We start from the raw sequence: 21,241 nt of genomic DNA on the forward strand, positions 1-21,241 counted from the left end.
GCGTGACGATGACGGTGATGGAAACCACGCAGGGGATCTTCCACGTGGCCGGACGACGGATAGAGATGTCGGCGAGCAGCGACGCAGCCAGGACCCAGGACCCCACACATGAGCCCCGAGCCCCGGGTCCGCTCCCCCTGATATCCCCCCAGGCGTGGCTAGGACGCGCCTCCAGCCATGCCCTCTCGTGGAACCTTCGAGCAGGTTCCCGGAGTATCTCGGCTAACCCCCGCCCCCCTGTTACCTTTGCCCCAGATACACCTCCTTCTCCGATTGGTTGTTACTTCTGTGCCCGTACCCGTGAGTCCCTTCCCAGGCCAGCAGGTGTCACCCTGTCATTACACTTTGATACTGGCAAAAAAGGGTTACCGTAGATGTAACCGCACCGCAGACAAAACACACGAGTAAATCGCGGCGCCCCGACCTGGAAGCAGGAGGAGCACACGGTGATGGGCACGTCGGGCATGAGCGAGCGGTAGAACTGCCAGCGCAGCGGCGGGGGCCAGCGCTTCACCAGCACCTGGCGCCGGCTGAGCGAGCGCAGTGCCGCGCGGTTCAGCACCACCGGCACGAACTCGGCACCGTCCTGCCGTAAACAACGACGACAATGACGACAACGACGGCAATAGCCAGGGCTTCATTTCTCACTGAATACTTCCCGGGTCGCTGGTAGACTGGAGTAGGTGGCAAGTGAGGAGTAGCAGCCACAGCCATCGCGCGATATGATATACTGGATGTGGAGTGCCGGGCACAGGAATATATTCTGGGTCATCAGCTGACCTTAAGCCCAAGTCTGGTGTAAGTCTATAGGTTTCTGCGTCAATCCACTGCTGGATGAAGGCCATCCCGTGCTGTGCAAGTCTTGGGGGTTATATGACCATACATCACCACACTGGTCGGTGCGGGATGCCACACAGACGTGTAAGCGTAGAAGTACGGTACAACAATTGTTTTTTGTACACTGCGTTACTGCCTGCAACAAATCTACGTTTACGTGTGTTGCAAATATGCTTGCGTGCTGTGTGTGGGTTCTGCGTAGCCGACTGACCTCGAAGCTGAGTCGAGCAGCGAAGGGGTCGTTAGCATCCCCCCCGGCATCCTCGCTATTTTCCATGACCATCATGTCCGCCTCTGACCAACGCAGATCAAGGGGCAGTGGAGGAGAGAGAAGAAAAGCACAAGGAGGGAGGTGGATTGAGAGAGATGGACGGATTAGCACAGTTGGCAACGTACGGTGCGACAGAAGTTCATACAGGAGGTCGTTGGTTTGATCCCGACCCTGACACCTGTATATTTGGAGTTTGCATGTTTTCCCTGTAGTCGCGTGGATTTTTCTCCAGGTCCTCCGGTTTTCCCTCCACATTTAGGAACATGCGTTTAGAGTGAGTATTTGGCTGCTATACATTTCCACATGATAAGCCACTTCGTTGAGCTATCATTTGTGGCCAGGTCGCTTCTTAAAAAGAGCTATATAGCACAGTGGTCCTAACCTGTAAAGTAAAAAATAGTTAAAGTAAAACAAATAACGTACAAGTAGTGCTGCTGGTGGCGGTGGTGACGATGGCGACGGCTGTGTTGGTGAAGGCAGCAGCGGTGATGAAACAGTTATGGCGTTGGTAAAGGTGACGGAGGTAATTGGTGATAATGGTAACGATGACGTTGGCTTTGATGGTGTCAGTGATGTTGATATTGGTGGTGGCGTTGTTTTCTGATGGTGGTAATGGTATTGGCGACAGTGCAAATGGCGGCAGTGTCATTCGCTTTGACAGTGACGGTGAACATGGTAGCGGTGATGTTTGCCTTGATGATGGCAGTGACATTGCCTTTGATGGTGATGACGGTGATTATTGTGGTAACGGTAAGACCGACGTTGGCTTTGACTGTAGTGTGATGACGATGATGGCGGTGGCACTGCCGGTGGTACGATGCCCGACGTCCCACGCACCTCCGGCTCGCGATTCGAGCCACCGCGTGTCCCCACGCTGCCCGGCGCCGGCGGGAGGCCCCTCCAGGTTGATGAGCGACAAGGCCTCCTCATCGCCCACTCCGTCCTCCAGGGAGAATCCCACCAGGGGCAGCACCTCTTCAGTCACGACGTGGGCAGGACAGGGAGGGGGAGGGGTGGGTGGGCGGCTCCGGTCAGAGTAGCTACAAGAATCCGGAGTAGGTCTAATCCCATAATCCTACTCCTGATCCTAATTCTAAACCAAACCATGACCCTGATCCTAAACGTAACCCTGACCTGAACAATAAGCCTGACCATGACCCCCCTGATAACTCTGACTCCCTAACAGGGGTCAGCAACCAACAACAAAAAGAGAAATTGTTTTCGAATTCGGCAAAAAAAAATATTTCAAGAGCCGCTTCAGATGTAAATAACGTCACCAAGCAGCCCTTAAAGAACCGCATGCGACTTCGGAGCCCCAGGTTGCCGAAACCTGCCCTAGCATGTATCCATGTTGAAATTCTTTCGCACCGTATGTAGCCAACCGTGCCAATCAGAGGTGCGGGGGGAAGGACAACAAACTAAAAACAAAGAGCAGTTCTAAATAAACCACTTTACAATCTAAGATAATTTAAGTGCATAGCTTCCGGTGGCTTCCTAATATCGGAAGGAGCGTTCCAGACGGCCGCAGAAGCACATCTGCAAGCGCGCGCGACACGGTGACCATTGTTGGCTGTGCCCCCCCCCCCCCCACCGAAAGATGAGAAGGAGTAGACAAACGGCTGGCGGCAGTTCACGCACGCGTTTCCACGTCCGCCGAGCAAGGGGTTGTTGGTGGAGCAACGGTAGCACATGGGGATCAACTCCTGTCATGGGAAGAAAAAAAGAACCACAGATATCTCCCAGTTACTTTTCCATTGTGACATCCCTGTCCATAATCAACGTTTTTGGGTTAGATCGCGTTATTTATAAATGTGTCGTAACCCTCCACCACCCGACACGGCCAATCAGCAAAAAAGTGTCACGTTGACAAAAGACAAATAGTTCACGGCTTTAGCCCACCAGCGTGTTGAAGTGTGAAACCACAACATTTACAAAAAAAATGTTTCCTCTGTTTCCCTGACAGTGTCTCGCGTGTCCCCATTTGTCCTGCCTAGCACTTCGCCTCTCTCGTGTCGACGGACGTCAGGTACGTCTCTCTCATCCGAAGATACGAAACGTCCCGGTTTTTTCCAGTGTCCCAAAGCTCTTGTGAAAAATCTGAATTTGGAACTCGGATGGCAGAGCAGTGGGCAGGGCCTATGCGCCATGGGATTAGGGGCCATCCATTTAGTACGTACGTATAGAGGGGGGAGGGGGTGGTTAACCAAAATGCGTATGCTTGCGTATGGGGGGGTATTGGCCTTCAAATGAGTTAATCCTTAATCGTTTCTGCGTGGATTAAATATCGGCCGTTCTATAGGATTCGGGGGGGGGGGGGGGGGTGCATCAAGTGTACGTACACATGTGGGGGGGGGGGGGGGGCGTGTACAGGGAGGGGGAGAGGTGTCAAGTTTTTACAGATTTTTGCGTACGTACTAAATGGATGGTCCCTTAGCACGTGGTTCAGTGGGCATGGTTGTAAACACCTGCAGCAGCGAATAACACCTGCATATGCATAGTGGTCACTCATTCAAGCACTGTCCAGGCTCACAACCCTGAGCTTCCGGGATGTGCAGAGATCAGCCACATTCCGGGTGATCGCAAGGCGATCCCCCATACACCCTCAAGACATCCCAACACGGGTACGGAGGAGTGTGTAGGAGGGGTGGAGTGTGGGGGGGGGGGGTGTGGGGAGAATGGAGGATCAGGTTTTCCATTTGCATCACAGCCACACAAATACCGCCCTTTCCCTCCCTGACCCTCCCCCAAACGCCAACGCACGAGACACCTCGCTGTCCTGGAAGGGCTTTGAGCGAATGGTGATGCTGCCCAGCATCACGGCCTCCTGCAGCCGGGGCGGCACTCGCAGCGCCAGCAGACGCTCAAAGCAGTGGCGCGCCAGCTTGTAGGCGCCCAGCGCGCGGCTCTGTTTGGCCAGGGCATACAGAGTGTTCCTGCGGGGACAGCGGAGTCAGGCCCCACGTTTGTCAGTGCCTTTGTGGTGGTAGAGCACGCCTGTGATCCAGTGCTGTGGAGGCAAGGGTTGGTGGTGTCGTCATCATCATCTTATTCATTATTGCCATCGTTAGCATCATCCTTAAGATGGTTAACATCATCGTTGTGTTCATAGAAATCATAATTGTCATCATCACCACACACGGTGGCGAGGTCAACCCGCCCGGCCTCCTAAGTCTATGTTTTTAAAGTCTCACCACCACAGTCTCTGGCTTTTGTCTTTTCCCCTGGTCTCACGCCTATGGGTGCCACTCCACTGCCTGTCCTCGGTAACCTGCCCCCCTCCATCCTGCAGACGTCCCACCAATTAAAACGTCTGTTCACGATTGCTTTTACAACCTTTTCATACCACGTTCCATTCCAAACTTCTGGATTGTTCACCCGATACTGTTCTGGTAAGGTTTCCTCAGTCTTTGTATCTTCTCCACCGCCAAAACGTATTTTCTCAAGGTTTCTGTGAAGCTGCTAAACAACTGGTGTTTCATTTCAGCGCTAATCCTATACAGCAGGGGTCCCCAATCCCCTGTCCGTGGCCTGTTAGGAACTGGGCCGCACAGCAGGAGGTGAGAGCGGTTAGTCTGTGTGTGGAACCCGCCCCCATAATTTTATTTACCAGTTCCGTCCGCGCCTCTTTCCCGCACTGCGCATTTGTCTCAGTCACAGTTTTGGTAAGCCCACAAGCTTCTAACCCCTAGGCAACATGAGTAAGAAACAAACGTCGCTGGAGAGCTTCTTTGAAAAGAGGTAAAGACCCAAGGATGAACCCCCCCCCCCCCCAGTCCGTGAAAAAATTGTCTTCCACGAAAGTGGTCCCTGGTGCCAAAAAGGTTGGGGACCGCTGCTATACAGTCATCCATTGAAATGAATGAAAGAAGGAATGGTTGAGTGAGTGGAATAATGAGTGTTGACGGAGCACTCACACTTTGGATATCCCCGGTGGGCTGTCTCGCCCCAGGCTGTGCAGGAGGAAGCGGGCGATGTTGAAGATCGACTCGGGGAGGTGAGACGTGAACGGTTCATCCTAGCACAACCCACAGGCGCAGGAAGCGTTAACGCCACTCCCTGCAAACACTCAACCCACGAAACAAACGGCTCTTATATATTATATATTCTTGGTTCTTTCGGTAAAGTCACGTAGAAGGGAAATAATAAAAATAAAACATAATACAAATTCTCACATTTCGATTGCAACACAAGCAATCATCATCAGGTGCTGTAGTTTTCACACCTGATGATTGCTTGTGTTGCAATCGAAACGTCGTGAGAATTTTATTGTTTTATTTTACTTGTTTTATTATTTCCCTTCTACGTGACTTTACCGAAAGAACCAAGAATATGAATCCCTGCAGTCACGAAAGCTTTAAATCGAAAGCTCTTATATTGTACAATAGCACTTAGCCTTTGTGTTGTGATCTGTCCGATAACAGTTTCAAAGGTTGTAAAATTAAAAAAAATCCGGTTGATAAGCAGAGGCCCAAATATACAGGCATCAGGGTCAGGATCGAATCCACCCCCTCCTGGATACCAGGCAAGGTAGTTAACATCTCGCCACCGCGACACGCCACAGTGATATTTGTTGTCATATTGTGAGAAATTAAATCGCAGCAACCCTAGTGCACGTATGTGTGTGTGGGACGCACGGTGTAGCGCTGGATGGAGTGGTAGGCGTAGTACAGCTCAGCCAGGTGCTGGAACTGCTCAAATTTCTTCAGCATCTCCTCCGCCTGCGCCGTGTCACCTGGTGAGCAGCGGCCAATTAGCCAGATGTGAGGTCGGGGTAGAAGTACAAGTGTGTCCAGCCAACTCTGATCTTTGTTTGCATTGTGTGCTGTGTTTGTGAGCCACGTGTGCCGTGTGTGTCTGCCATGTGTGTGTGTGTCTGCGCCCTGTATCTGTTCTCTGTGTGTACCGCATGCGTGCTCCATATGCGTGTGTGTGTGCCCTAAAACCGCGTGTGCCGTGTGTAACGTGCATGTGCGCGCTGTGTGTGCCGTTCATTCGTGCGCCATGTGCGTGCAGTTCATGCGTGCACCATGTGTGTGCCATGTGGGTGCCATGCATGCATGCGCCATGTGTGTACCATTTGTGTGCCGTGCGTGTGCCATGCGTGTGTCGTGCGTGTGTCGTGCGTGTGTCGTGCGTGTGCGCCGCACTGCCAGCGATGTCCAGGCACTGTGTCGACAGCATCCAGTAGTAGTAGGCCGCATCGTTGCTGCGACTCTCGGCGACTGCGTTGTGCGTCAGCGTCTCCAGCACGTGCACCGCCTCCCCACGCCGCCCCGCCTTGTGGAACGCTGTCGGCCCACAATCACAACCGCACCTCTCGATTAGCATGGCTGGTTACGTACGGTGCAAAATAAGTTCAACATACATACATAACGGTGAGCACAACCGCGACCTTGACGTGCTGTAATTGCTGTTTGCGTAAACTGCAAATAACAGAATCTCACGCGCGCGATTTATCGTGGGCGTCGCGAGTGCACACACCAACGTATTGTCACGCAGCACAACGTCAGCGGCATTGCACCACGGCCATATCGTACCACAACCACTGCCACCACCACCACATCACACCACACCATCACCGCATCACATCACCCTCACCACGTAACATCACCGCAACCGGCACCAAAATTCCATGACAACACCAACACTGCATCGCATAACATCGCCACCACATCGCGACACCACACAACCGACGTTGCAACGCAAGCCGCCGATGGAGGAGGGTGCAGCACGTGCCTTTCTGCGCCTCCTCAAAGCGGTCGTTCTCCGCGAGCCAGCGAGCGTACGGCACAAACGTCTCATCGCGCAACTCGGGGTGCCGCTCCGCCAGCGCAAACGCCTGCCAGAGTTCGGGGACGGAGACAGCAACAGACTGGTTGTTATTGGGGGTGCAGGCGGTGCAACTGCACCGGGGCGCAAAAGGTTCGGTGGGGATCCTGGTGCCGGTCTAGGGAAAAATTGGACAGATGGTTCAATTTCATTTCTTGCACCAGGGGCCATAACAGCCATGCTATGCCACTGGGTCAGGCAGAGAAGGACAGACACAATCAGTGAGTACAGATACAGTGCTATGAAGCTAGCTACCTGAAATCCATTCCTGGTCAAGGCTCACATCAGTGGGCAACCTGCACCAACCAACATGGTGCGGTATGGTCAAACAACCCCCTTGATCGACGTTGTGTGGAGAGGCCTTCATCCAGCATTTGATTGACAAAGGACTGTATAGGTGAAGCGAGTGAGGGAGGAAGTTGATGAAGAGATGACGGTGATGTCCCATTATCACCCCTTGTTGCAGAAGTACGTGGTTCATATCCCAAAGGCTACCCTGGTTAATACTGCATGTGTATCAACCATAAACTGCACACCGTCTGCTTAACAGCAAATGTTAAAGATCCCGTGATATTCTGAAAGTGTAGGCCATGTGTGCTGCTGTCATGGACCAAATTTGAAAAATTACTCGATTTGGATTGAACATCGCAATCATTGCTCCCTACTGGCGTACGACTCCACCACTTTGCAGGCCGGTGCTGAGTCACGTTTTGCCACACAGAGACAGCTGTCATGAAGGGGTCACCTTCGATTGGTTGACATGAAATGTGATGCAAGGCACTTTAAGATGCAAAGGTATTTAAGTAAGCGCCCTGTAAACGAACACGTTCCTTCGAAGTGGGCAGGTAGGAACTTGGTTGGACAGCGCATTCGTGCGATCCGTGTCACGCAGCGCAAGCTGCGTGGGGCAGCGCATCACGTGGTGCCAAGCCCGCCCGAAGCGCTCTATGAAATACAAATCGAGGGCGTGGCTATGCACGACAGACAGACAAATAATCCCTGGTGGGCAGTGTGGAACTGTTGTTCCTACCTGTAAAATATAATTTTTATGACTGAGGGCACAGCCAATCGGTTGAGGTGTGCGATGATGCGGGCCAGAGAGAGAGGGGAGTGGGGGACAGGGCGTGGTGTGTGGCGAGCGGCCACCTCGTCCCAGTGTCGTGTCTCCACGTGCAGCCGGAGCAGGGCGGCCCAGTCCCCCATCTTGCCGTAGGCCTCGGCCGCGTAGCCGTGCTGGCCCAGCCGCTGCAGGTGCTGGGCACACAGCGCCAGCGATTCGCGATCTGCCTTGTCCATGCGGCGCGCCACCTCCACCAGCCTGCACGCGCACGCACGCAGGCGGGGGCACAGACGTAGGGAAAAAAACAATACAATATAGTTCACTTAAAACTAAAAAATTCTCAATTGGAAAGGAGGCGACCCATTTAATTCCTTACACCTGGGCTCATGCCAACAATGCTATCCCAACAGAAAAGGGAGCCAGAGAAATTCACTCCACTGGAGATCCCAGTTTAATTACAGGCGGCTTTTGGATTTGAACCCAGGATCTCAGCAATGGAAGCTCTGCGCAGAATGGAAACGGCAACAAGACAGAGACTTGTTACATGAGGCAGAGACCCAGAGAATGAGAGAGTGTTTAGGACTTGGGTAAGACAGAGACTGGAAGAGGCAGACAGATACAAAAGGTGGTGGTGATAGCTATAATGATGACACGGATGTTGCACATTCTAATGATGCTGATTGTGGTGAAGTTATTGATGCCTATGGTGATAATGCTGGCATTGCAGATGCCGCTGATGATCATGATGACGGTGGTGGCTATGATAATGCTCATAACGCCAATGTGGCAAATACTGCTGCTGATGTTGACGACGATCGTAATGATGTTGCAGACGCTAACGACGGTGATAATTGTCGATGCTGCTGCTGACATTAAGGAAACCGCTGATGCTACAGAAGCTGCCAGTGGCGATGTCGATGATAACGCTGATGCTACCGACGCTCGCAACAATATCGACGAGACTGCCAGCACTTTTGCCGATTGGTGGCAGTGCTGGTGGACATGGCAGTAAAAACGCGTGCACGTGTCGCGGCTCACATGTCAACCCATCCATTCTGCCCGATGATTTCAATCGCCTTGACATTCTCTCCGGCCGCCAGGTACATGTCGGCTGCGGCGCGGGGGTCCTTGACCGCCTGTGCCCAGTCCGCCTGCTTGCGCATGAGCAGCCGCGTGTCCTTGGGGTCACCCGACGCCACAAACTCCTGCGTTCGGCGCACGAGCGTGGCGGAAAGGACGTTGAAAGGTTGACTCGCTTCTAGATTTGAAGCTTTCGTGACTGCAAAGATTCATACTGTTAGGTTTTTTCGGTAAAGTCACGTAGGTAAAAAATAATAATAAAATAATAATGAATGAAAATAACTCTATTAAATCACGATGTTTAGGAGGCAACACAAGTCTCCGTAGACTTGTGTTGCCTCCGAAACGTAGACTTGTGTTGCCTCCGAAACGTCGTGATTTAATTGAGTTATTTTCATTTATTATTATTTTATTATTATTTTTTACCAACGTGACTTTACCAAAAAAACCTAAGAGTATGTTGACTCGCTTGCTACTCCACTTGCTCGTTCGCAACATTCACTTGCTCACTCACTCGCTCATTAATCTTTCGTCCTCGTATTCATCCGCTCACTTTCTCGGTCGATCACTTGCACACACCGTTAATCACTCGCTTTCTCATCTGTGGAATTTATCGCTCACTCTCTTGCACATTTACTAGCTTACACATTTACTTTCTCGCCCATTCGCTCAGTTGACCGCTCGTGCATTTCATTGCTCACTGGATCACCTCATTCACTCAGCCACGAGCTCACACATTCACTTGCTCCCTTTCTCGCTCATTCACTCAATAACCTCGCTCATTTTCTCGCTCCAACATACTCACTCTCTCGTTTAGCCACTTACTGCCTCAATCGTTCGTACGCTCCCCGGTACTTCACGCCAAATGGCACAGCTTCCCAGGTCCCGACCTGGGCGTGTCAAGGGGCAATGCGCAGGGTCAGGTCGGGGAGGGGGTGGGTGCGGTGTGCACCTTGGCGCAGTCGAACATGCGCAGGTCAGAGTACATGGCGAGAGCCCGGCTCTCGTGGCCGGCACGCTTGTAGAGTTTGGCGGCGTCGTGGAAGCGTCCACGGTGGGCGTGCACATCCGCCAGGAACAGCTCCTGGGCACTCTCGCCACGCCGCCGCCGCTCCTGGAGGAGTGGTGGGGGGGGCAGCACCCACGACGTGTGAGTGGGGTCTAAGCCGCTGGTGTCGGACTATACTACAGGGCCGCGTAAGTAGCCCTGGGGCAAGGGTGACCAGAGGGTTTAATCCAAAATGTGACTATCGTGAACTCCGTTAATTTTACTTTACAAAAATGTAAATCGTCCAATTGTGCACATTTACAAGATCATCAGGGGCTACTGACTAATGTAACTTTTGTGCAGCGTTAGTGTCCCTAACTATGACACAAAACGTGAAAAAATAACATTTATTTTTTGTATATTTTCATTTTCCCATAGGATAACATGGTGTGGGAGTGGTAGTGTAGCAGTTAGCACGCTCCGCTAAGAACCTGATCACCCGAATTCGATTCCTGCTTATGGCCAACACCAGTGATGATTATCTGAACCAGTCCTGAGCCTCCCCTAGGTCGACTCAGCCCCAAATGAGTACCTGGTGTGGTAATTATCGCCACTAGGGAGACAAAGGCATTCGGGCGTGGTGCTGGTCACCCACCCCCTCGTGTACCGTTCCGGCCTTCATAGGTGCTCGCTAACAGCACTTTACCCAACAGTCTGTTAAGGCTAAATTGGGATTTTTGTCTGTTTGGTTTGTTTTATCAGCATGGTACTTTTCCCCCTATACAATGTGTTCCAGGAAAGAATGTTCGTTTCCCACAAAAAACGAAAATTCCGGATTTTGGTCCCATTTCAAATATTTGTGCCACCTTTTTTTCTCTAAAATAATTGACAGTCTGATATCAATCCACCACGAGATGATGGCCTCCTCATGCCGTATTGGTCGACGGGCTTATTATTCGACCATACTTCACCGCAATTTGTCAGGCCAGGTTGATGAAGCAGGGGAGGAGGTCCCAAAAGCCGTTCAGGTATCACTCGCGACCGATGCTAGGGTGTCCGGGTTTATCGCGCAGTGTGCTAACTCGTGCGCCACCGCTCACCTCTATGCTGTAGATGAGCTCCAGGTATCTGAGATCCCTCACTCGGATAAAAGCCTGGGGTGGGTATCACACATAATAGGTGTCACACAACGGTGGTTGCAGTGGTGGTGGTTATCACAGAATGGTGGTGGTTGTAGAGATGGTCGTTGCAGTTGTAGCGGCGGTTGCAGTGGTGGTAGTTGTAGCAGTAGTGATGGTCGTGGCTGTATCGGTGGTGTGGCTATCGCACCGTACGTAGCCAACCGTGCTAATCGGAGGTGTAAAAAATTAACCCGTAAAAACAAAGTTTTTCACTATAAATCCTTTATATGCGTGGCATCGGTTTTATTTTATTATTCATTTGTGTTTTTCTTGAGTAAGAGTTTCATTTTTATCACATTGGTATTTTAAATAAAATATGAAAAAAAAAAATTCCTAAAAAGTGGAAAATTTTGGAAAAATGTTTTCACGAAAATAGATTGTCACACACAACGAGTGTGTGTGCAAAATGTCAGCTCGATTGGATCACGGGAAGTGGGTTAAAAAACGACCGAAAGATTTGCACGGTCGTAAGCGCGCAAGCAAGCAAGCAAGTGAACTTAATATAAAGGATTTAAAAAGGTGTCAGTTTTGTTGCCTGATAGAAGGGTAAAAAACCAATTATCATATTTTTTACTGGCAAATGAGGTTCTAATGTTGTAAATGCTTACTCCGAGCTCTCATACTCTGATGGTGCATTGTCTTTGAGTTGTGCGCCTTTTGGCGTCATCTGGTCCAACCCATGTGAGACTAGGCTCTAAGGAAAGCTGTCTCGGGTGTGGACCAATCAACTTCAAGGACAGTGCATATATTATCAGAGTTATGTTTTTTGTTTGCATTATGGCTGCAGGTATTGTGGTCTATGCAAACATGACTCCTTGTAAAAAAAAAAGGTGTCAGTTTTGTTGCCAGATAGAAGGGTAAAAAACCAATTATTATATTTTTTACTGGCAAATGAGGTTCCAATGGTGTGTGGGGGAAGGACAACAAACTAAACACAAGAAGCAGTTCTAAACAAATTAGTTTTCAATAAAAGTGATGTAAGCAGTGGTGGTGGTATAAGTGGAATTGGGGGTGCCGTCCTGCCGAGCCACCTTCTTGGCCGTGTCAAAGTCGAGCCCTTCGAGCGCTTCCAGCGCCAGTTGCCGCCAGTCGGTCTCCGTGACCCCGAGGCACGCGATCTGGTACGCCTGCTGGTACAACCCGCGCTCCAGGTACTGGTACATGGGCGCCGACTGTCCACACATGCACGCACGCACACACACATAAAGTTAATGACAAAGCTCCCCCCCCCCCAATAGCTGTATAGAATGTGGGGGCAAGTGCTATTAGCTAGCACCTGTAAATGCCAGCATAGTGCATGAGGGGGTTATGTGACCAGCATCACCGCCTGGCCGCCTTTGTCTCCCCAGTGCTGCCGTTTACTTATTGCACCAACTTCTCATTGAAGGCTGAGTCGACCTAGGGCACACCCAGGACTGGCTCAGATATCCATCACTGACGTTGGCTGCGGACAGGGATGACACTCATGTTTGCTATGAATCAAAGTGCTATAAACCTCAGTGTCTAACTCAGTATCTAACTCAGTGTCTCTCTGTGCCTCTCGATGTATTTCTTGTAACTCTCCAAATCTATTTCTCTGTGCCAGTCGGTTATCCGTCCATGTCTGTCTGTGTCCGTCTCCACGTGCCTTTACACATATCTCTGCGGCTCTTGCTTTGGCAATCTGTCTCCATGTTTCTCCTCTCCGCCCCGTCGACACAGCGCCCCCCAAGTAGCCTCGACACGTCCCTCGTCCGTCACTCACGGGGTCAGAGAAGCCACCGGCTTACCTGCGGCACCTCGACGGCCGACATTGAGAAGACGTGCAGGCAGAAGATCTTGGAGCCGTTGTAGCCGACCACGAAGCCCTGCAACTTCTGCTGGTGCACGGGCAGGTCGCTCGCCTTGATGTTGAGCAGCCCGCCGCCCGAGAAGCACAGCATGTCCTCGCACTGCGTGTTCCACGCCACGCTGTTCGCATTCGGCTCCTGGTAAGGAAGTGCACACAGCCAGACGCAAGCGCATGCATGCGTGCGCACGCCAGCAAACACACGCGCACGATATACGTCAACATTACCAACAACGATGATGCAGAGAGCGATTGTGAGAGAGCCACAGATCGCCCGTGGCTCAAGTTTGTCGTGGGTTTTATAGGCGGGGGGTTGATGTAGCAGCAGCAGCCTATAAGAACAGTTGTACACATTACGGGAACCAATCTAAGCACCACCCAGGCTCAATCCTGTTTAGCTTCTGCGATTGGGCAGCGCGCACGGAGTGATTCGGTCGACGGGCGACGGGTCCGTAACACGCGAACCGAACGTTGGGCACGTCCCTACGTAGTTGCGGTGACGCCGCCGCAGTCACGCAAGAGGGCAGGCACCTGGAAGAGCAGCTCGCGCGTGCGCAGGTCGTACACGAGGCACACGTTGTGCTCGTCCACCACGGCCAGCTTGTTGCGCGACGTGCTCATGTCCAGGCAGCGCACTGACGTCGCCTGCTTGAGCAGCACGATTGGGAAGAGGTTGTCCACGAAGATCTTCAGGATCTGAGAGACGAAGAGAGTAGGAGATGGTGGCAATGGAGCGACAGGTGACAGGGACAAGACCGCCCGACAGAAATATATAGAATTATCAAAAGTCAAACAGTGGTCAGTGTGCTGATTCGTTTGCCCTTGTGCTTTTACGTACATGTGTGTGTATCTGTTTATAAGTGGGTAGTGTAGTGGTTAGCGCACTGCGCTATGAACCCGACGACCCGAGTTCAATTCCCGCTCACGGCAACACGAGTGACGATTATTTTAACTGGTCCTGGGCCTCCCCTAGGTCGACTCAGCCTCAAATGAGTACCTGGTGCGGTGTGTAAACATCGCTACTAGGGAGATATAGGCGGTCAGGCGTGGTGCTGGCCACCCACCCCCTCGTGTACCGTTCAGGCCTTCATAAGTGCTCGCTAACAACACTTTTCCCAACAGTCTGTAAAGGTTAAACGGGGATTTTTGTTTGTTTGGTTTATTTTATCAGCATGGTATTTTCCCCTTATACAATATTTCTTCCAGAAAAGAATATTCGTTTCCCACAAAAAACTAAAATTCTCGATTTTTGATCCCCCCTTAAAATATTTGTGCCACCTTTTTTTCTCTAAAATAATTTACAGACTGACATCAATCCACTACGAGATGATGGCCTCCTCATGACGTATTGGTCGGCGGGGTTATTATTCGACCATACTTACGGGGGATCTTTGTCTTTGTTTGTAAGTGGGCGTGTGTATTTGTGTGCGTATGGCCTCCCCTAAATCGAGTACCTAACAAGGGGTATAAACATCACAACTGGGGAGACAAAGATGGAAGGGGCGTTCCGCCGGTCACACCACCCCCTCGTTTGCTTTGCTAGCGCAAGATAGGTGCTCGCTTACAAGACTTGCCCCAACAGCCTGTGTACGCTACACGAGAGATCTTAGTCACTGTGGTCATTAGAGATTAAAATGTATGTGTGGGTGATATGGGACTATGCATTTTTGTTCAATGTTTGTGTTATGTATGAGAGTGTTGCCGCTGCTATATGGAAGATCTTTCTTTTTAGTCTTTTTACGTGTGTGTTTGCGTCTGTGTGTATGTTTAACAGCATAGGTCTCACTCCGAATCAGTCGAGCGGCATTATCATTTCATTGGTTGCGTAACGCTGTGTGGAAGCTACCTGGTCTGTCGCTCTGCACGAAGCTTCAGGTCTTCTCGGCCACGGTCATTCCCTCCCTTCTCTACGCTTGCGAAACGTGGACCACCCTAATGGAGCATCTTCGCCGGTTAGAAACATTTAGGCTGGCTTGCCTACGATCCATCCTGGGTTTAACCAGGCTGGATTGTGTGAGGAGCTCACAAATCTTTGTAAGATCTGGGCAAAGTCCCATCGGTGAGCTCCTCCGGCGGGCAAGGCTGTGTTGGCTGGGTCACGTAGCCCGCATGCCCAGCCACCGCATGCGTAAACAGCTTTTATTTGGCCAGATAGAGGGGGCTAAACGGGCGCGGCACGGGCTAGAGAAGAGATGGAGTGATGTGGTACAGGAGGACGTGGAGCTGAGTGGACTTGCCGATGACTGGTACCAGCGGTGTCAAGATCGGCCTCAGTGGAGGAGGCTCGTGAAGGACGCTGCTGGGCAGTTGGAGGCAGTCGCCCTCCAACAACAACAAAGGGCGGAGGAGCAAAGCTCACAACAACGAGCGTAGCGCCGGGTGGCTAAAGCACAGCAAGTTGGCACAGTAGGGGGCACAGGTGGTGCATCAGCCAGTCATCTCAGTCAGTCGACCTGTGGCACCTGGGTCTGCCCCGTGACCTCCTGCCAGCGGGCGTTCGACACTTCACGTGGCCTCAAGGTGCACATGGCCTGGCACAAGCGTCGTGGTGACATCACCGCCACTTAGCCGCGAATGGTGGTTGTTGTTGTTGTGTGTGTGTGTACAGTGCTGCCAACTGAGCCATCTTGTTGCTATATCTAGCTAAGTGGTTCTTAACCTTTACTGCAGCCTTGCACCTCTTTGGTTCTCAATCGTGTATAATGTTAATAAACACAGAGGGTTTGATGAAACAAAGCAGTTGTAACTCAAGTGCCCGTGCTTCATTGGTGTTTTCGATTATTTACCTTAAAAAAAAATCTGTCCAAGTCTCGCAATCCCAGAAAGGGCATCTCGCACCCTCGGGGTGCGTGCACCCCCAGGTTAAGAAGAACCACTGCTCTAGTGTCTTACTGGGATGAGGAGATGACGTAGATCTAGGAACGAGTCCCACGTGTGTGTTAAGGAACCTGCATCAGTTTACTCTGTTTAATCCTCAGTGAATTGTCTAGTGACACGATTCCAGGCCTGTATATAGGATCCCGCACCAGTTCACCTACTTTTTAATATTTGGTAAATTGCTCAGTAAAATGTTTAACAACTTTAGAAGGTCTATACATACCCCCACCCCCTACTCACAAGGGTATGTGTGTTTTACGTTGTTGTTATATGCATTTGTCAAGACATCGCAGTTGGTTAACCCACCAGGGTCTGTCCCATGACCTCCTGCCAGTGGAGCCTTCGACACTGCATATGATAGCCTCGAAGTGCACCTAGCCTGGCGCAAGCACCACGGTGACATCACTTATTGGCGAATAGCGGCTGGTGTTGTTGTATGTTTAATGAATGTGTGAGTGTTGTAGTAGAATGCCAGGGTGGGGGGGATATTTGTCTATTTGTTATCTGGCTACTTGTTGAGGTTCGTTTGCTGACGTTCTACATTTAGAGTCTTTGGCTGCTATAAATGTCCACACGATGATCAGCCACTTTGTTGAGCTATCATTTGTGGCCATATCACTTCTGAAAAATAATTAAGAGCTCAAGTGGGCCTTACCTGGTAAACGAAAACACTGATTAGTTTATTTATTCAATTGTAGTGATTTGCTTACCTTTCCTATACTTTTCACTCCTACAGTTTTTTTGATACTGTTTGTTGTAACTTTCTGACCCACCTCTATTGGACGTCTGTGAAAAAGCGCTTCACAGGCCATCGGATTTCTCCAAGCTAAATAAAGATTCTGATGCTCATTAGGAGTTCAGAATCATCAGAATGTGTATTTACACTTGAGGAATCCGATGAGCTATGAAGCTCTTTTTTCAGACGTCCAGCAGTGGTACCATCGTCCTTACCTGTCCGTTCTTGAGGCCCACGAGCAGTCCCTCTCTCCCCGCGGGGCCGCCGATCACCTTGATGTACCGGATGAGTGACTCCATCACCCATTCGCGCTCCTTCAAGCCGCCAAAAGTCAGGCACTGCAGCCGCTTCTCCTGGAGGTGAAGTACGGGGACGGAGGAGGGGCGGAGGGGTCAGGAGGTCATGGGGTCAAGCGCAGCCGCACCCTCTCCTGGTTCATGCGAGAAATGTTTTGATACAGACGTCAATGACTCTCTGATCATCAGCCTTCTTTACTTGGCCGGGTCAGGGCCCATTAGCACGGTTGGCTACGTGCGGTGCAAAAGAGGCTCAACATACATACACACATGCAGAGCCACTGTTGTGGAGGGTTAGGAAGAGGTTCAGGGTCAAATCAGGACATGGGTTCGTGCGGTAGTTCCTAACATTTTTAGTATGGTGGCCGCTAATTAAGACTGCTGTTTTTCCAGAACTGCTCCGGTCTCAATCAAAGTGAATGAGGTTACTTGAATGCATAGGTCTCCGTTAAAGTGAATGAGGTCAGTTAAAATTGTAGCGCTGAATACAGTCCCTTTAATATATAGGTCATTTCCTTTGCAGCTCAGTATTAGCACATCAACTTTCAGTTGACTGGATAAATGCTCATTGAGATTATCTGTAATTGGAATTATAGTAACCTCGTAATCATTGAGGAAAGATTTGAGCATCGGTCAAGGTATGGTATAAGTGCTATTACCCAAAATGACCTTTTCACATGTTTAAAACAAAATGTATATTCAAAGTGTGTCATCGGTGTCACGTTGCAAGACAAAGACATTCCCATCCGGAACGCGTGCAGCTTGCATTGTGTTGGAGAATGGCCTCGGAGACACTTCAAAAGGGCCCTTTAATATATATTTTACGTCCTGAAAAACAGTGGTTATCACTTGTAAAAAAAAAAAAATTATGTTGCTATGGAGAAACGCGGCTCGGCACGGGTTAATCATCATTGTCATCATCATCGTTATCATTACATTACCATAATTCATTGTCATCACAGCACCTGGCAGAGGATGATGTGTTTGGAGCAGACGACAAGCAGGTTGCAGTCGAAGCGCCGGCCGATCTTCTGTTTGACGCGGTACTGCATGTCGGCGGAGTCGTCCGACACCAGCTCGTAGATGACGATCTTCTCCGGCAGCTGGATCGCGAGCCGGTGTTGGTAAATGGCGATCTTCTTCACCAGCTCCTTGCAGCGGATCCTCACTTCGATGCAATCCACGCCGGTGATGGTGAGCGTAATAAAACATTGGAAAGTGAACCCCCGCACAAAGCGATCGATGCAATGTACTCAAACGAAGAAGGCCGCAAAGTTGTACTTTCCGATTTAAAGCTTTCGTGACTGCAGGGATTCATCTTCTTGGTTCTTTCGGTAAAGTCACATAGAAGGAAAATAATAAAATAATAATAATAAAACATAATCAAATAATTCTCACGACGTTTCGGCCACAACGCAGACGGCTGCTTGCGTTGTGGCCGAAACGTCGTGAGAATTATTTGATTATGTTTTATTTTTATTATTTTATTATTTTCCTTCTACGTGACTTTACCGAAAGAACCAAGAAGAAAAAAGTTGTACTTAATAACAGATGAAACAAAGAGTGTGCGGTTGTTTTGCCACCTTTCTGCTCGGTGATGAGATGCTGCACAATGACATCGGTCATGTTCTCGCGGAAGGCGTAGCGGTCCTTGTAGAGGCCGTGCACCGTGCTGAACACCAACTGGAAGTACGACACCGTGCCATCCTGGCTGCCCAGCGCCTAACGGATGGGCGCACGAAATAACATATTTTTAAATCCTTTATATTAAGTTCACTTGCTTGCTTGCTTGCGCGCTTACGACCGTGCAAATCTTTCGGTCGTTTTTTAACCCACTTCCCGTGATCCAATCGAGCTGACAATTTGCACACAGACTCGTTGTGCGTGACAATTTATTTTCGTGAAAATTTTTTTCCAAAATTTTCCACTTTTTAAGAAAATTTTTTTTCATATTTAATTTAAAATACCAATGTGATAAAAATGAAACTCTTACTCAAGAAAAACAGAAATGAATAATAAAATAAAACCGATGCCACGCATATAAAGGATTTATAGTGAAAAACTTTGTTTTTACGGGTTAATTTTTTAAAAAGATACATTTCGAATTTTATTGTGGACGTGAAACGTCATTGCACAGCTCCCGACAGATGACGGGTCGTCTCTCCTCCCCAGCGGATGTTTGTACGTTCCAAGCGGTTACCCGCAGCGATTGCCTTTGGTTATGCAGGCTCCCCGAGGGGGTGGAGGAGGGTTACAGTCCCCTGACTGCCATATAGGGTTTGGCCAGGAGACGTCATTGATGCCTGTGCCCCTTGGTGGTATTATGCTTGGGTTTTGTGCCTCGTGGTCCTTCGGTGAGTCATTTAAGGTGGGGGGGGGGGGTTAATAGCCCCTTGCATCAGTCCAGACACACACAAACATATACCTACACCAAAGGACATAACCACACCAACCATGCACAACTATGCCAATAAACAACAATCCCCCATATAATACTAACAGACTGGAAGGGCAAGTGCTCTTAGCGAGCACCTATGAAGGCACACATGGCACACGTGGAGGAGGTGGTTAGCACCACGCTCAACCACCTTTCAACCTCAAGGACACCCAGGACTGGTTCAGATAATTGTCGCTGGTGTTGGTGGCCGTGAGCGGGAATCAAACTCGAGTCGCCGGGTTCGTAACGCAGTGCGCTAACCGCTACAAGACAAAGATAAAGACAAAGATCCCCCATATAGCCTTCACAGACTATAGGGGCAAGTGCTGTTAGCGAGCACCTATAAAGGCCGGCACGGCACACGAGGGGGTGGGTGGCCAACACCACGCCCGGCCGCCTTTGTCTCCCTAGCGGCGATGTTTACACATCGCACCAGGTACTCATTTGAGTCTGAGTCGACCTAGGGGAGGCCCGGGACCGGTTCAGATAATCGTGACTGGTGTTGGCCGTGAGCGGGAATCGAACCCGGGTCGCCAGGTTCGTACAGCAGCGCGCTAACCGCTCCACCACCGCGCACACCTACAATACACACGCCACCCCCACTCCTCCGTCACTCACCACGTATTCCGAGTCGGGCTTGACGCGGCAGCTCCACACCCACGCCGGGTGCTCCCCGACGGGGCCGAGGGGCACGCCCTCGCGCGTGTACAGGTGTGCGCGGCCGCCCGAGCCGCACACCACTACGTACTCGCCCTTGGAGAAGTAGCTCACGCAGCACGGGTCGAAGCCCAGCGTGCGGTCTTTGCCGATCTGCAGAGGGTGACATACATCATCGCCACCAACACCGGTAGCAGCGTATATGTACGTTTGTTGATCTTCTTTCGCACCGTACGTAGCCAACCGTGCTAATCGGACGTGCGGACATAACCACACCGAGCACCAGCAGGCGAGTGATACCACTGGCTGAGAGGCGACACTTATCCTCCCGAGACCGGCAGTCTCACCGGCCGTGCAAATTACAGGCTCGGTGACGGGCGCAAATAGAAAGAAAATGGTGGCGTGTGGTCGGTGGTGTGGTCAAGGTAAGACGATCTTGTCGTGGTGTTGGTAGTGAACGTGACTCAAGTGGAAGTGTGTTGTGGTGGTGGTAGCGATGAGAGACATGCAAGGGTTAGGGGGTGTTGTGGTGGGTGTGATGGGATGTAGTGGTAGGAGTGGTAATGACGTCGGCCTTCATAGGTGCTCGCTAACAGCATTTACCCCAACAGTCTGTGAAGGCTATATGGGAGATCGTTGTCTTTGTGGTAGTGTTGATGGGTGTGATAGTGGTTTAGTGGTAGTGCGTTTGGTGGTGGTGGGTGAGGTGGTAGTTGTCTGAGTGGTGACAGTGTGTGTGCATGGTTGTGGTAGGCGTGTTGGTGGTGGCAGTAGCGATATTTGTAGGCATGATAATGCAGAACTGTTATACAGGGCTTTGGAGGCAGGGTTTTGTGAATCCTGCAAATTTCAGTTGCATTGAGATGCTATATTAATTGAAACTATTAATGTCATTGCACACGGAATGACTTGCCACTGCACCGCACGGTACCTGTTTGCCACTGAGCTGATAGAAGGACAGCTTCTGCCCCCAGTCCGATATTGCTAGTGTGTCGTGATGATCTTCCCTACGAGCAGCACACACCATAAATACAAAATATAAAGACCACACGTTGCCCGGACGGATGCCTCGGCAAATCGCACCGGAGCCCTGCGCACCGTCTTCAACGGCCGACTGCAGCCGACCTTGGGGCAAACCAGGGTTGTGGTGGACGTGCGCTGTTG

General features: G+C 50.7%; 1 protein-coding gene across 1 annotated transcript in view; it reads right to left on the reverse strand.

Annotated features, from left to right (window-relative positions):
• The window catches only part of IFT122 (intraflagellar transport 122), a 31,836-nt gene that overhangs the window by 1,724 nt on the left and 8,871 nt on the right, over positions 1–21,241 (reverse strand). Inside the window, exons 8-28 of the mRNA XM_078876617.1 lie at positions 21,009–21,084; positions 20,039–20,230; positions 18,567–18,705; positions 17,949–18,151; positions 16,903–17,040; positions 13,606–13,770; positions 13,016–13,213; positions 12,278–12,418; positions 11,166–11,219; positions 10,030–10,191; positions 9,036–9,202; positions 8,084–8,255; positions 6,845–6,947; positions 6,256–6,396; positions 5,743–5,840; positions 5,023–5,123; positions 3,876–4,041; positions 2,700–2,811; positions 1,946–2,083; positions 1,049–1,131; positions 425–586 (exon numbers count right to left, since the gene is read on the reverse strand). Of these exons, the coding sequence (XP_078732743.1) occupies positions 425–586; positions 1,049–1,131; positions 1,946–2,083; positions 2,700–2,811; positions 3,876–4,041; positions 5,023–5,123; positions 5,743–5,840; positions 6,256–6,396; positions 6,845–6,947; positions 8,084–8,255; positions 9,036–9,202; positions 10,030–10,191; positions 11,166–11,219; positions 12,278–12,418; positions 13,016–13,213; positions 13,606–13,770; positions 16,903–17,040; positions 17,949–18,151; positions 18,567–18,705; positions 20,039–20,230; positions 21,009–21,084 (2,911 nt within the window). The remainder of the gene's footprint in view (positions 1–424; positions 587–1,048; positions 1,132–1,945; positions 2,084–2,699; positions 2,812–3,875; positions 4,042–5,022; positions 5,124–5,742; positions 5,841–6,255; positions 6,397–6,844; positions 6,948–8,083; positions 8,256–9,035; positions 9,203–10,029; positions 10,192–11,165; positions 11,220–12,277; positions 12,419–13,015; positions 13,214–13,605; positions 13,771–16,902; positions 17,041–17,948; positions 18,152–18,566; positions 18,706–20,038; positions 20,231–21,008; positions 21,085–21,241) is intronic.

Source organism: Lampetra fluviatilis, chromosome 44 (genome assembly GCF_964198595.1).
Source record: "Lampetra fluviatilis chromosome 44, kcLamFluv1.1, whole genome shotgun sequence".
NCBI lineage: Eukaryota > Metazoa > Chordata > Hyperoartia > Petromyzontiformes > Petromyzontidae > Lampetra > Lampetra fluviatilis.